At 40.8% G+C, this 13,802-nt stretch overlaps 1 protein-coding gene across 1 annotated transcript in view; it reads right to left on the bottom strand.

Moving 5' to 3' along the window:
• The window catches only part of KCNH5 (potassium voltage-gated channel subfamily H member 5), a 140,051-nt gene that overhangs the window by 37,014 nt on the left and 89,235 nt on the right, over positions 1 to 13,802 (bottom strand). The window contains exon 9 of the mRNA XM_005417944.2: positions 2,163 to 2,415. Within this exon, the coding sequence (XP_005418001.2) occupies positions 2,163 to 2,415 (253 nt within the window). The remainder of the gene's footprint in view (positions 1 to 2,162; positions 2,416 to 13,802) is intronic.

Below are 13,802 nucleotides of genomic sequence, written 5' to 3'. Positions count from 1 at the left end.
GGAAATTAATGAACACAAGTTTCCAAAGGATACTTATTGCATTTCCTCTACTCTAGGCCACTGCTGGGAGGTGGAGAAGATGGACAGACTGACAGCACATCCTGCAAGTTGACTTTTCCTGGGAAAACCAGAGTGGCAGCAGATGCTTGGAGCATTCAAAGCAGGTACTGAGGTTTTCCCATTAGTCAGTTTTTTTAACCCTGGTCTCCCCCTTAGGCAGATTCATGTTCCTTGTGCTTGAGCTTCTCAAGGAAGAAAAGATCAATAAATATTATGCTTTTCACTGTCTGATCTGTAGTTGCTGTTTCAGGTGCCACAGCTGCCACTAGAAAGACCTTTGCAGCTACATCTGGGAGAGATTTTCTTCCACAGGTGAATTTTTAGGACAAAATATCCCATAATTACTCAGTTCACTATTCTGCTAAATAATCTGTCAGAGCATGAAAAAACACTTCAGTGTGTTCTAGGACTAGAGCAAGCAGTTTATCTTGCTTTAAGTTACATTTACACGTTCTGCCAATCCCTGTAGAACATGATGAACACAGCTGTGAGTCATGGAAGAACTGAAGGCACTTTTGGCAATTAAAGGTAATTCATTTAACCAGATATGTTTAAAATTCTCTCTGGTCAAATGGGGATTAACATAGATACTAGATTTAATACATCTAAAAGGTAGAAACAAAAAGTTCTTACTGTCTTGTCATTCCAAACACACAGTATTCAGTAATAACTGCAATCAAGTTTTGCATATAATCCAAGAGTGATAGCTCTTAGTTCAGTAAATTACAAACTTATTGTTTTCATTGTAAAAACCATTTATTTGTTTAAATACTGCTACTTCCTCTTAAGCCTTTTGTTTTTTAAATAACTGTAAGCAAATATAAGATATCATCACTGAGATTAATTACAAAAATGAAATGGTCCAGTGAGCTGGAATACAAGGAATAATTTCCTATGGAAATTGTTGATTTAGGAGCTTTCATCATAATGACTTCACGTCTAAATATGGAAACAGATTCATTCTTACACTAAATCTCTCTTTTTTAAAACCTTAATGTACACTAGAATACAGAAAGGTGCAGCATGTATTTCCAAAGAGCATGGATGAGAGTTTTCCTGAGATCCTACTCCAGCTGGGAGAATCCAAGTGATGCCCTGGGGGAGCTGTTCCCATGCAGCCCATCCACACTCTGCCCAGTCCCACCCCAGTCCCAGGCACATACACATTTTTAGAGAAATTCAGGAGCCCACTGGAGCCACCCTTAGAGAGAAGAAGCAGCACAGAGTTTCAGTGGGGTCTGACAGCCGCCCTAGGACCAGGAACCTGATGGATTTGCCCTCAGGGAGTGACAACTCCACTGTAAGAGAAGGCAAATATTCAAGAGGATATGAGTTCTGCAATAAATGGGCCTATTTGAAACAAGCAAGACAGGCTCTGGGTAGTTTTTTCTGCAGAGCCACCAGTTTTTCCTCCACATAGTTCTGCCTCTGAGGAGGATTCCTGCCTCCACACTGGTGCTGACCACTCAGTCCCACCACATGGCACACCTTTCCCAGTCCCATACAAGCTAACGAGGATCTGCACTGGGCTCTTTCCCAAAACCAGATAGGACGGTGGAGTGACAGGGTGATTTACCTGAATTCCCCCATTACTCAGAGTTCTCATGACTGTGGTTTGATACATGGTGTAACCCCATCCCTTTGCAAAGTCAGATCAGACTCTTTATTTTCTGTAAAGCCAGTTCACTACAAGCAAAAATTGTCCTTATTTGCAGAGACTGTTTGCAGGTGTTATTCTGGGCTAGAATACAAAAGAATTAGAATCCCAGTGTGAAGGTTAATGTGGAAATCCTCCAGAGGGAGTAAGATAAAACAATGTGCATTTCCTCCATTTAAAACATATCAAGCACACAGATGCCATTCTCCTCTGCTCAGAGACACTGTAGCTGTGATCGGTGAGTCATACTGGGCAGAAAGAGCACCCCCAATGGCACAAAACATGAAGGATTTGCTTCTAGAGAAGGATCTCTGGAGGCACAGCATCTCCATCTTATGACAACTGCTACCTTCCCATAGTCCCAGCTGATGTTAGGCAAAACTCGTTAATATTCAAACCTCAGCAAAAGAAAAACACACAGAGACCACAGCAGAGATCACAGTACCTAAAATAGCCACCACCTCGTCGTCCTGGATGACTTCCAAGGATCCTGAGACTACAAAGCAGAGAGCATCCACGCTTTCCCCAGCGTGGTAGATGAGGTCCCCCGGGGCACAATGGATGGTCTGGAACTCCACAGCCAGGGCTCGCAGGCAGCCGTCGCTGGCCAGACGGAAGGCAGGGTGCTCGTTGAAAACCTTCCTGTTCAGGTGCACGCAGATGTCTGCTCTCATGTCCTTGGGGCAGATCGACAGGACCTGGGTGAAAGAAAAGATGGAAAAATAATCAGCTGGGCATGCAACACCAAGGCCACCACTGTTTGAAATAAACTGGATGGGTGGGTCTGAAGATGTGCCTGGGGGGGATCTTGAAATCCATGCATCCATGCATGCATGCATCCATCCATCCATCCATCCATCCATCCATCCATCCATCCATCCATCCATCCATCCATCCATCCATCCATCCATCCATCCATCCATCCATCCATCCATCCATCCATCCATCCATCCATCCATCCATCCATCCATCCATCCATCCATCCATCCATCCATCCATCCATCCATCCATCCATCCATCCATCCATCCATCCATCCATCCATCCATCCATCCATCCATCCATCCATCCATCCATCCATCCATCCATCCATCCATCCATCCATCCATCCATCCATCCATCCATCCATCCATCCATCCATCCATCCATCCATCCATCCATCCATCCATCCATCCATCCATCCATCCATCCATCCATCCATCCATCCATCCATCCATCCATCCATCCATCCATCCATCCATCCATCCATCCCATACAGCTTGTGGTGGGAGTTTTATCCTGATTTGAGGCAGTCTTTTCCCACCCATCTACTGCTTTCACTTCGTCTGAAAGGGTGATGTGGAAGACAGGAGTGTTCTGTTACACTCTGCTCACTCCTCACTGCTCTCACACTCATTTCCAGAATCTCACATTCATTTCCAGAGGTGGAAATGCTCTGCCCTGTCTGTGGGTGTCCCTCCAGACCTGATGCCCAGTCTATCTGCCTGCTGCTATGCTCAGTCCCTGCAGGAGCACAGAGCAGACACACAGAGCTGAAGGAGCTCGAGGACATGCAAAGACAGATCATCCACAACAGAAAACCACCACATTTTGTTCACACTCAGAAAACCCAACTTTCAGAAGTCTTGATGTAGTGACCACTTACCAACACATGTCCAAACACACCCAGGGCTCAGCTCAGTGAGATATACAGGAATTACCTGCTCAGGAGGGCCTACTAGACTACAAAATCCAAAGAGATCGGAGGAAAAAGGAAGTATATTGAAACCTCATGGAATGTAAAGTAAAGGTGAGTGAAGAACTGTCCACTATGAAGACATCTTCATTGTAGATCAATTAAATAAGACCTTCAACTAGTTTCTTACCTTAAATTGCTTTCCCTATTGAAACAGTAACACAAATACACCTGAAGAAAGAAAGTGGAAACCTGTGGGTTTTGTTTGGTTTGTAAACTGTGTGTTTAATATCTGCACAGCCTCCTAAACACACTAACATTCTCATAGCCCCAAAATGCACAGTAGCTAATTGCACTAAGAAACATATAAAGCCTCTTAATGTTTTTCTAGTTTAAATGATAGAAAAGAGCATGAGACTAAGAGCACCCTGGAAGTCTCATATCAAGAAGACTGCAGATCAATAGTACTGATTAATTTCCCATCATATGGAATTAATCTGGCAGCTTGCTCTGCAGGCAGTGCAGGAGACAGGGACACTGGGTTAATGAGTTGACTATCATGGAATAATAGCAGAGGGAGACTCTGGTAACCCTGACTAAGCTTTGAGGTAAATGGTCATGTTAATGAACTCAAGCCACGATTTTAATTTCTGTTTAATGCAGGAGAGGTATAAAACAAATTACTGCAAAGCATTACTAAAGCTCCTAAAGCACAGAATGTGAAAAGAATAAATAACTTCTATTTTAATAATAATAATTAGTCCTTTTCTTATTCAGATAGATCAAAGTGCCTTTGGGATCAAAGACATAATGAATGCAGAAAGGTGAAACAGAAGTTATTCTCCCATTCTCTCTACTATGACAGTGTGTGGTGAGAAGGGGCTGCTGTACCCATCTGCACTTACCTCTTCCACTCCAAATATTCCCATCAATCCCAGAATACCTGGTAAAATTACAGTCTGGAAGTTTGCAAATGCTACAGGGTATTTGTTCCAATGGACAGCTACTCTCTCTTTCAAAACATGTGTTGTTTCTGAACGGATACTTTTTTAATTTTCAGCCAACAGCCAGAGAATCTATGATCTTGTTGAGATAAAAGACCTGCAATACACATAAATCTCTCCCACATGCAGGTGTTCATAGAATATGACCAGGTCACCTCTCAATTTTGAAAAAACAAGAGAGATAGAAGATGCTTTTTCTGCCTAACACTATGAAGCACAGGCTCTCTTTGGAAACTTCCCTCTGTGTGAGGTTTTCTCACTTACAAGCAATTTCCCAGAGCTACCAGATCATTAGTTTTTATTTTAGTTAACACAGAGTAAGTCAATTTGAGTTAATGGTATTTTTCTGTAACAAAATGCTGTACAGAACACATTAAAATCCCCTGCATAAGTATGTTTTATCATGAAAAATAGTAATAAACACATTTGACAAGGCATAATCTCTATAAGCCATCATTTGCATTAGTAATAGTATCTTGTCTGAGTCACTGTAGACCATGTTCTGTATCACATTTCCATAATTTAGCAGGGGCAAATGTCAATTTTACAAAAGTCTATTTACCTGAGTCATTCCATTTACCAGTAGAAATATGGGCACACCTTAGTCTCTCAGTAAAAAAAAAAAAAAAACAAAATTACTTTTGAGAGTGATTGTTTCACCTCAGCCTTACTTGAGGATCAAACAGAAAGTTTGTCTTTATTACAATAAAACAGAAACATGCCATCTTTCTTCATCTCAATAGTAACTTAATGAAAATTCTGCTTTCTTTTCTACCATGATTGATGATTTTGAACATTTTTATCTACTCTTGGGCCTGAATCATGGTTATAAGTTTTTTATGTCCCTTTAATACTTTCAGAAATTTAAGTGCTTTTGACTTAACAAGGCCATGAGATAGGAATTCTCAAACATTGCTCTTAAGAAAAATGTCTGTGTTCATACATGATTGATTACCAAACTTTAGCTTTTGAGCTTCCAAACTGCAGAAAAAATTGGTTAAACTGATGCAGAGGTTGTTCCTGTAAGATTCTGAGATGTTCCAAGACCCTTTGCTTGTTTGGACTGTAAAATAATTGTGTCCCTCAAGAATAAAAAACACTTGGGTGCAAAGCAGCATACCATTTCCTCACAAATACGACTTAAATACAGAGCATTAAAAGTGAACACTCAAAGAATTATTCTTTTTATAGACACAAGCAGCATATCTATCATTACACACTGTAATATGAAGAGAGAGAAAAAAATCCATTGCACAGAGAAAAGCCAGTCTTAGAAAGCATAATTCAGGAATTTTCTGATGTCATGATAAAGTGATTCTCCTAAAGATAAATCACTGTACAGAGATATATGGAGATATCAGTTATCAGCATCAGCAGTGAATGAGTAATGATCTAAGAGTTAGCCAGGAACAAATATGCTTAATTTGATTTTTCTTGCCTGCTACATAGGCATTGAGAACAGAGAATGAAACAGATGACAAGCAAAACAAATATTTAATACTAGAAGATTTGGCAAGACATTTTTGACTGCCCTAGATAAAGGTAGATACATGTAGGGGAAAAAAGAGAGCAAAGATAGACAATTGCAACATTCTGCTACGTGTTTGCTGCATGCTCTTCAAATGAGCACTTCAAATTCAGATGAATATTCATGAAACTGACCCCTTACTGACAATACAAGACTCTGGACATTCTTATAGTGAATTGCTCTCCCTGAGATCTCAGCATTTTTAAGGCAGCATGCAGCCAAAGAAATACAAACTAGTAGCACCATGGCTGTCCCTGAGTCTATATTGTGTACAAATGCACACATGTGGGTGCAAATAAAAAAAATTAGGTTAAGGGATAGGATATCCTGCAATGCTCAGTCAGTCTTTTCACTGTGAGGGAAATACCCCCAACACATCCTGGCAAAAGAACCAAAGCTCAGCTGGGACATTGGTTCTGCCCTGTGTGTTCTTTCAACAGTGCAGCAAAAACCATCAGGACAAATTTCTTAAGAGGAAATTTCCTTGGAGATTCAGTGGTCTTTTGCAGTGAAACATTCAGTTTGTAAGGCAGGCAGGGGATTCAGGTGGCTGATGGCAATGCTTTGCTAAGTGAGGGCTTTGGAGCACTTGGAGGGACAGGTGCTTGTGCTGCTACAGAACTTGCTCCGTAATAAATCTGCAGCCACAGACTTTGCAGCCAGCTCCCCCCTACGTGTCCAAGCAGCATGAAAGAACAGAACCTGCTACATATCAGTGCAAAATCAGAGGAGAAAGCTGAATTCTACCCAGAGGAGAATCTTTGCTGGCTGTACCAAGTCTGATTTCACCAGGAAAGAAGCAAGGCTCCCTGAACAGCACACAGGTGTCCACAAAGACCTGACCCACTCCAAAGCTGAGGGAGGAGAAAGGAAAGCACAGAATAATATTTATCACTTTCCCTCTTTGCACAGGAAACTGAACCTCCTCCAAGTCAGTGTAAGACAATTGCTGAGCTCTGCCATCCCCACCTGGCACCCAGCTCATACAGACCCCAACACGACGACTCCCAGAGCAAAGACTCAACAGCACCATCATCTCCAGATCATCTCATATGGAAAATGCTGACAGTGAGAGAATGGCTTGTGGTTGCTGCTAGAGTTTGGGAAAGGCAGGAACTAGCTCTGGAAGACTCACATGGAATTAACACAAAAGGTCTCACAGTCTTTTCAGCTCAAGATCTGTAGGGGTGGGGAATTAAAACTCCCCAGGAGGTTCCATCTGATTTTTTAACTCTCTCATCCATTTCCTCAGCATGTGCATGCAGTTCAAGATAAGCTTCCTGAACAGCTCAAAGAGCTCTACAGGGAGCAGAGATTATAAAAAATTCAAACAAAAGCAAATGAATCAAAACAAAAACTGCACAGATTAAGAGCACGTCCAAACAATAACTTTTAGGATGGGTTTACAGGCTTAAGTATTTGTTAAAAAAATCTTTCCCAGCTGGAAAACACTACAGGATGACTTAGCAGGTGTTACAGAATCTGTTAAGACTTGTCAACAAAAAGCCAGAGTCCAATGAATAATGAACATTAGCTATCAATCCTCTTTCAGCACACAGGATTCCCACATTTTGGGGGTTGTATGTTGGGAATATATTGACTGATAACCAAGCCAAGAGCTTTGACATTCTATGGTGCAATAACTAGGACTGTTTCCTGAATGAATAACTGTAACAAATATCAGAGATACTAAAAATGCCAGCTTCGAAAATAAAGAAAATAAACTCCAACCTCAAACCCATTTGAGGCCACAGAGAGGTCTTTTTATTTTGTGGAGAAAGGCCACTCTGGGTTTTCAGACATATTCAGCAGTCAGAATCAAGGTCAGCTCTTCACAAAAAACCTACAATATTCACTAGGCAGCTGGCCAAGTTACTCAGATTTTTTAGAAAGATTTGGCTCATATGAGTATGGGATTCTATTACAGACCTGGCCAAAACATTCAGCACTGGATGGAGGCCAAAGAGACAAAGGTAAGAAAACATCTGATTGGCAAATCATAGCATTTTTCTGTAATAATAAGGAAGTTTTGTAAGGATCTCAAAGATGATGTATGGAGCTGAGCAGTAATTAACCCTGCATGCATTAGGGTAGTCTTTAGCACATCACTGAGTATCTTGGCCCTAAGAACTGAATGTCAGCAGCAATGCTGTGTCCTGTTTTAATTGCACTAAGATCCAAGGTCACTTGGATTTAAATGCTCTGAAATTGAGATCTGAAAATCACATCTAAGTTGAGTTTGGCTTGTTTTCTTATTAATAATATATGAGCTGAAGCAGTGATTCAAATTGATAGATTTAGTGGTATCATAACAAAGTTAACTTGTTTTTTTAACCAACAGGTTAGAGACATTTTAAAAATCACTAGAAATTGGCCGTAGAGTCCATTAAATTCAGTTTTGTCAACACAGACAGAATCTGGCTGAGGGTTTGAAAATCAGGGCAAGATGGAAGGCAACAAAATGTCCTTTAAGGAATCAAGTGGTTCACCAGCACAGGGGCTACTGGTCTGTCTAATGCACTGAAAAGTGGCACACTAATAACATGCACAGATGACCCCAAGTAGTAGATCCCAAGTTGCCTAAAGGTTGCATATTTAAAGGTTTTATAGTTTTCAGTTTTGCTGTCATAACTACAGCAAGCAAAATTATTGCACAGCCTTTTAATGGGGCAAGGGATAGCACATTACTGGGAAATCTATCCTTAAAAACCAGCTTTTTAGATAAAACAAGAAAAATAAACATCAGAAAGAATGTGTCATACATCAAAGAATTTCTCAAGTCACAACAGTTTCTGGTACTTAAGGTCACCCTTGGAAGAATTGAGTTGTTCAGTGCACTATTTCATTTTGTGCTTCTTCTGGAGGTGGCTTCATTTTCTCACATGCAGCATTGTGTAAAGACACTTAAAGACATGAAGAATGAAAACAGATGTGGATAGAGCTTCCCTGAGATGTGGTCTGGAACTGAGAGCCCCTTTGTCTGCTCCATCCCTTTGGTAGTAGTGCCCAGGAAATTGCCTGGCCCATCCACTCAGGGACTTACTCCCTCAAGAATTAAGCTCATGAGCAACTCCACAGCCCCGGCATCTCCTCAAGCATGACAAATTCACCATTTATTCTGTATTAATCCAAAGATGATATATCCAAGAGGCAGAGATAACTGTGAATACTCTTTCCTGGTCCTGTAGAGTGTATCCAGGAGGCAAATAATCCATAAAGGGGAAACAGAAAGCCCCACCAATGCACAGGCCCCACTCATGGACCTGTGGGAAGGACAATGAGATCTTGAGCATCTCTCCTGCCTCCCACTCTCCAGAGATCTGTGGATTCCAGCTGTACCTGTTCCTAGCTCAGCTCTGGGAGGTGAGGCACAACTCCTTGTTCACCTCATCCCGATCTGCAATGAATGACCAACAACCTCTACAGCCTCTACGACAAAACAAAAATGCTTGTCCAAACGATTTTTACCTGCCCCTCCCAGCAGGGAACTGTGTGCAGCTGTCCCAGCTAATGTTGTGGAAGTTCTCTTTGGCCACAAAGCTTGGCAGGCTTCTACTCCTGGTCATCCACAAGGAAATCCAGCCAGCACTTATGGGCACCTCAGTGTGATGGGACATGGCAGGAATGGCAGCCTGATTCCTCTGTTTGTCTCAGGGTATCACTAATTATTTCTACAGCTCTTGAAGCTCTTATTAACAGCAAACATGAATAAGCTGCACTGTCCTCATGTAGATTCATGTTTAATGAAGTTACAACCTGTGTCTATTTAACATAAACCCATCTCCATTATGAAAGCTTAGCAGTGAATAATTCTAATACTGCATTATGTTCCTGTGATTTCCATTTCAGCCAGGGCAATGTGGAATTGGCTTTCATTATCCCAATTGCCATTGATGTTCAGGTTGAAACTAAATAAGATTACTTTTTTCTCATTCAACCTATGGCTTTTCTGAAGGAAACTACTGTTTAAACATGACAGACATTTATTTAATTGCCTTCTGAGCAAATTGTAAGCCATACAACAGCACAAAGGTCAAGATGAGAAAATCTTTGGGTTTTACAGACATTTCAGAATGTTATCATTAGATAAGACCTTGAGACATCTGCATGTTAGTTAATGGTTGTTCTGCTTTCCTGGATAATGACCTATTTCTTACAGAAGAGCTAGTATCTATAAATTTCTCATTTGCTGCCTGGATACTTTAATAAAAACTAAGATATTTGAATTCAGAGTGTTTCATATACCAAATTATTTCTGCAAAGATTTTTTTAATCTACTTTAAATGGTCATATACACAGAAAGCACTGCCTCTTTTAACTCTCACAAAACAATCCCAGGTTCTGATGGATGAGAGATACTGCTTAATATATAAAAGCTTTTCAGTTCTGTCATGTTTTAACCCTGCTCATTATTAGATGAGTAACCCCAAAACCTGCATCACTAAACATAAAAAAAAAAAAAAAAAAAACCACTCATCTTGTTTGAGCCACAGTTACGCCAGGAGATAAGTGTCCATGTATTACATATCTCATCCCAGCTGTCAGAGGAGGGCTCTCAGGTTTAAGTGATTTAAGATTATGGATCAGAGGCCAATTGCTTCCCCTTAGGTAATAATAATAAATATGCTAATGCTTTTAGTGTCATTGTTAATTCCTTGTTTGTGAGCACTCAGAGACAGGCTGAAGCAATGTGGTCTGAAGGCAGGGTTTGAAGATGAGTTATTCCCAAGGAGATCAGGGAAGCCAAAATTCTGAGCTTAAAGCCCCTCCACTTCAGTGTGGGAGACCAAATCCTCTTCCACATACAAAGAAAGCACGCTGAGGTTTTAAATTCTTTTCAGGACATCCTGCTACACAGACAGCAAGAACTAGATCTTCAATAAACCTCCTCCACTCTAACTTCCACTTTGCCTTCAGTTCTCATGTAAGGACTCATTACTTTTGGCCAAGATCTTCTTTGGGACTGCACACTGAATGTGCTACTCAGGGATAAATATTTGAGGCAACAAATCAACAGATGTGAAGTGGTAGTAATTTCAATCAAGTTTTAAACTTATATTTTGATTTCAAGCACATTAATTTAAAGTCTTTAGTTATCAAAGAAACACATGTTAACTCTTGCTCCATCAATGCTGGGATTGTTCAACACCATAGAAACCTACTGTAATATTCAAATAAAAAACTCATTCTTTCTACTTGTTCTTTAATTTTGGGGTTCAAAACACAGACATTTCAACATGCTGAGTGACTGAATTAAATGTATTGTGGGCAAATGATGTCCCAAAACAGAGTCCAGTGTGACCATGGAGATATATTTGGAAGAATTTACAATGTAATAAAGTATATTAGGTTGAAAAACATCCTTGGATGATAGAAATTGTCTGATCTGTCTGATGGAAAACGAAAAGCTGAAAATCCTCTGTAATTATCCTGTGTCATGAGCACATGTGTGTTTTGCAAGATAATAAGAAGCTGAATGAAAAGTTCATAAAAATTAAGGAAAATGGAAAATCATGTGATGCAAATATAGCCTTTATAACAGACTGCTCAGAATGTCATTGCTAGAGCTTGGAAAATCAAACTGGCAGAAACCTCTAAGGTCAGGTCCAGGCTGTCAGAAGAAGCAGTGCAGAGAAGCAATCCAAAACCTGGAAGAAGAATCCCCTCTTCCAAGCTGGAGCACTGTCTGGACTCAGCAGCTCAGCTGCAGGGGCAGTGCATCCCACTAGCCCCTCTGTAGCCACAAAAATAAATCTGATGTGACACTGGGTGCCTTGGGGTCCCTCTGCTCCCATCCTCTGGCTGCTCTAGGTTTGGTGCAGATGGATGTAACTTAAGTACAGAGGGTCTTACAGCAAGGCTTGAAGGGTTAATGAAAGACCTGAGGCAAGAGAAACCTCCCACTCTAGATGACCAATCTCTAGGACTGTACCACTGTTTCTATGATTTTTCAGGTGGAATTTACAACGGTTTCTCATTTATTTGGGTAAAGTACATCATAACGCCTTCCTGAGTGGAGATAAATGTAAGACTGGCTGCAACACAGCTTCCCAAGCTTTTGCTAAAGGCAAGGTTTTTGCAGCAGAAAGCAAACTGCCTTTTCCTTGCCCTCATCCAGCCCCTTGGCTGCTCTCTGCAGGCACTACAGGCCACTGGAGCTGCTGCTTTTGCAGACTCACAGGCTGTAAGGGACACAAAATACCAAAATATCCAACCCGGTGCTCAAGTTCTCTTGTCTCTGTTCTTCTGTACCATGAGCTTTTCTGGGAAGCTCCATTAGTTCAACTACTGATGTCCAGATGCAGAGGTTCCTGAAATCCTTCCACTGTTTTAAACTGGGTTTGCATCCAGGCCTAGGTTTAGGCAAGTCTTCACCAAGGGAAAATTGTTAAAAACCTAAGTCACAGATTTTACAGGTAAATTAATTATCTAGCTAAGCAGCCACTCCATCTTACAGACCAGAGAACAATGCTTGCCATGAGTCAGAGATTAGGGCTCTAACTGTGTTTTTATCATCCATAAACCCGGACATGCGGAAACTATGGTAGGAAATTTCAGTAATTAAAGCATAGGTTCTTCTAATTAACTGCAAAGCATCATTAAAATCTAATGAAACTGTAGTGGAGTAACACAGGACTCTGGCTTAATAGCAAGGAGATAAATGCAAATGGCAGTTGAATTTTCATGTAATTGGAAGTTTATACAGAAGGATTGAATGCATTTACAGGAGTTTAGAATAGAAAACCTCACTTTTAACACTTGTGAATCGGGATTAGGAAGTTAGGGTATTAGTGTATAAGAAGTTAACATATTAAAGAATGTGGCATACTGAAGCACAAGAATCAAAGAAATAAAGATTTTTTGTTACTTAAAGCAGTTGTATGTGTGATGGTAAACTGAATTTCACAGCAGATAAATCAGAGAACTGGTGTTGCATCAGCACAATGTAAGACTAAATTTTTCTGTGCAGAGATTTCATCCTGGCACACCTGAACAATCTGCATCACCCTCCCATATTGCACCAGAGATTCAACTGAAGAAAGAACTTTAAAGCTCTGCAAGCACATTTCAAGAGTCATCTGTCATCTGTCATGACTCTTCCTTAACTCCTTTGGACCCTTGGCCTTTAAGTTCTCAGGAGGGAAATCATGGATACTGGAGCTTGAATGTCTAATTTAAGCTGACGTGTACCAGGTCCACAGGAGCCACAGGAGCATGGCTGATCCTCTCTGAACAAAAATCTGAACCTAAAGCTGTTTTATCTTGCCTTATGTTCAAGGCATTGCAGCTGGAACCCTTCCCTCATCTGACTTCAGCTCTCTGAAATATCCAAGTCTGGACAGGCTCACTGCACATGCAGTGCAGAAAGAGAATTCTTGAGGACAAGCCATGAGGTCAGCGCTGGCACATGATGAATCAGTCTACAAAGATGACCTTCTTAAACCAGCTTTTGAAGAAACCTAAATGACCAGTTCCTTCTGAGGGCTTAAGTCCTGCAGGACTTCCACCCTGGCATGGATGCCAAGGGTATCACATTCTCTGTGCCTCCCTACCAAAGCGCTGAAGTGCCATTCCAGAGATTTGAGCTCAAGGAGATCAATCTCTACTGCCATTAAAGCTTATACTAATTATGCTGATGGATACGCCGATGGCCTGGGCATCAGCAAAAGGTCCAAGCCAATCAAACTCATTTAATTGCAATGCACAGATGCCAATACTTCTCAGAATAACACAGATGTAGTTTAGACACCAAACTATGTTCTTGGGCTAATTTGAAGACTAATTTCCCATTGATTTCAATAGTTAAGTACATTAAAATTATTTAGCATTTAGACAAACCAAGACTGGAAAGCAGAAAACATTTACAACAATACAAAAGA

Source organism: Geospiza fortis, unplaced genomic scaffold (assembly GCF_000277835.1).
Source record: "Geospiza fortis unplaced genomic scaffold, GeoFor_1.0 scaffold23, whole genome shotgun sequence".
In the NCBI taxonomy this organism is placed as follows: Eukaryota; Metazoa; Chordata; class Aves; order Passeriformes; family Thraupidae; genus Geospiza; species Geospiza fortis.
Note: the sequence above shows the minus strand (reverse complement) of the source record. Positions and strands in the feature narration are given on the sequence as shown.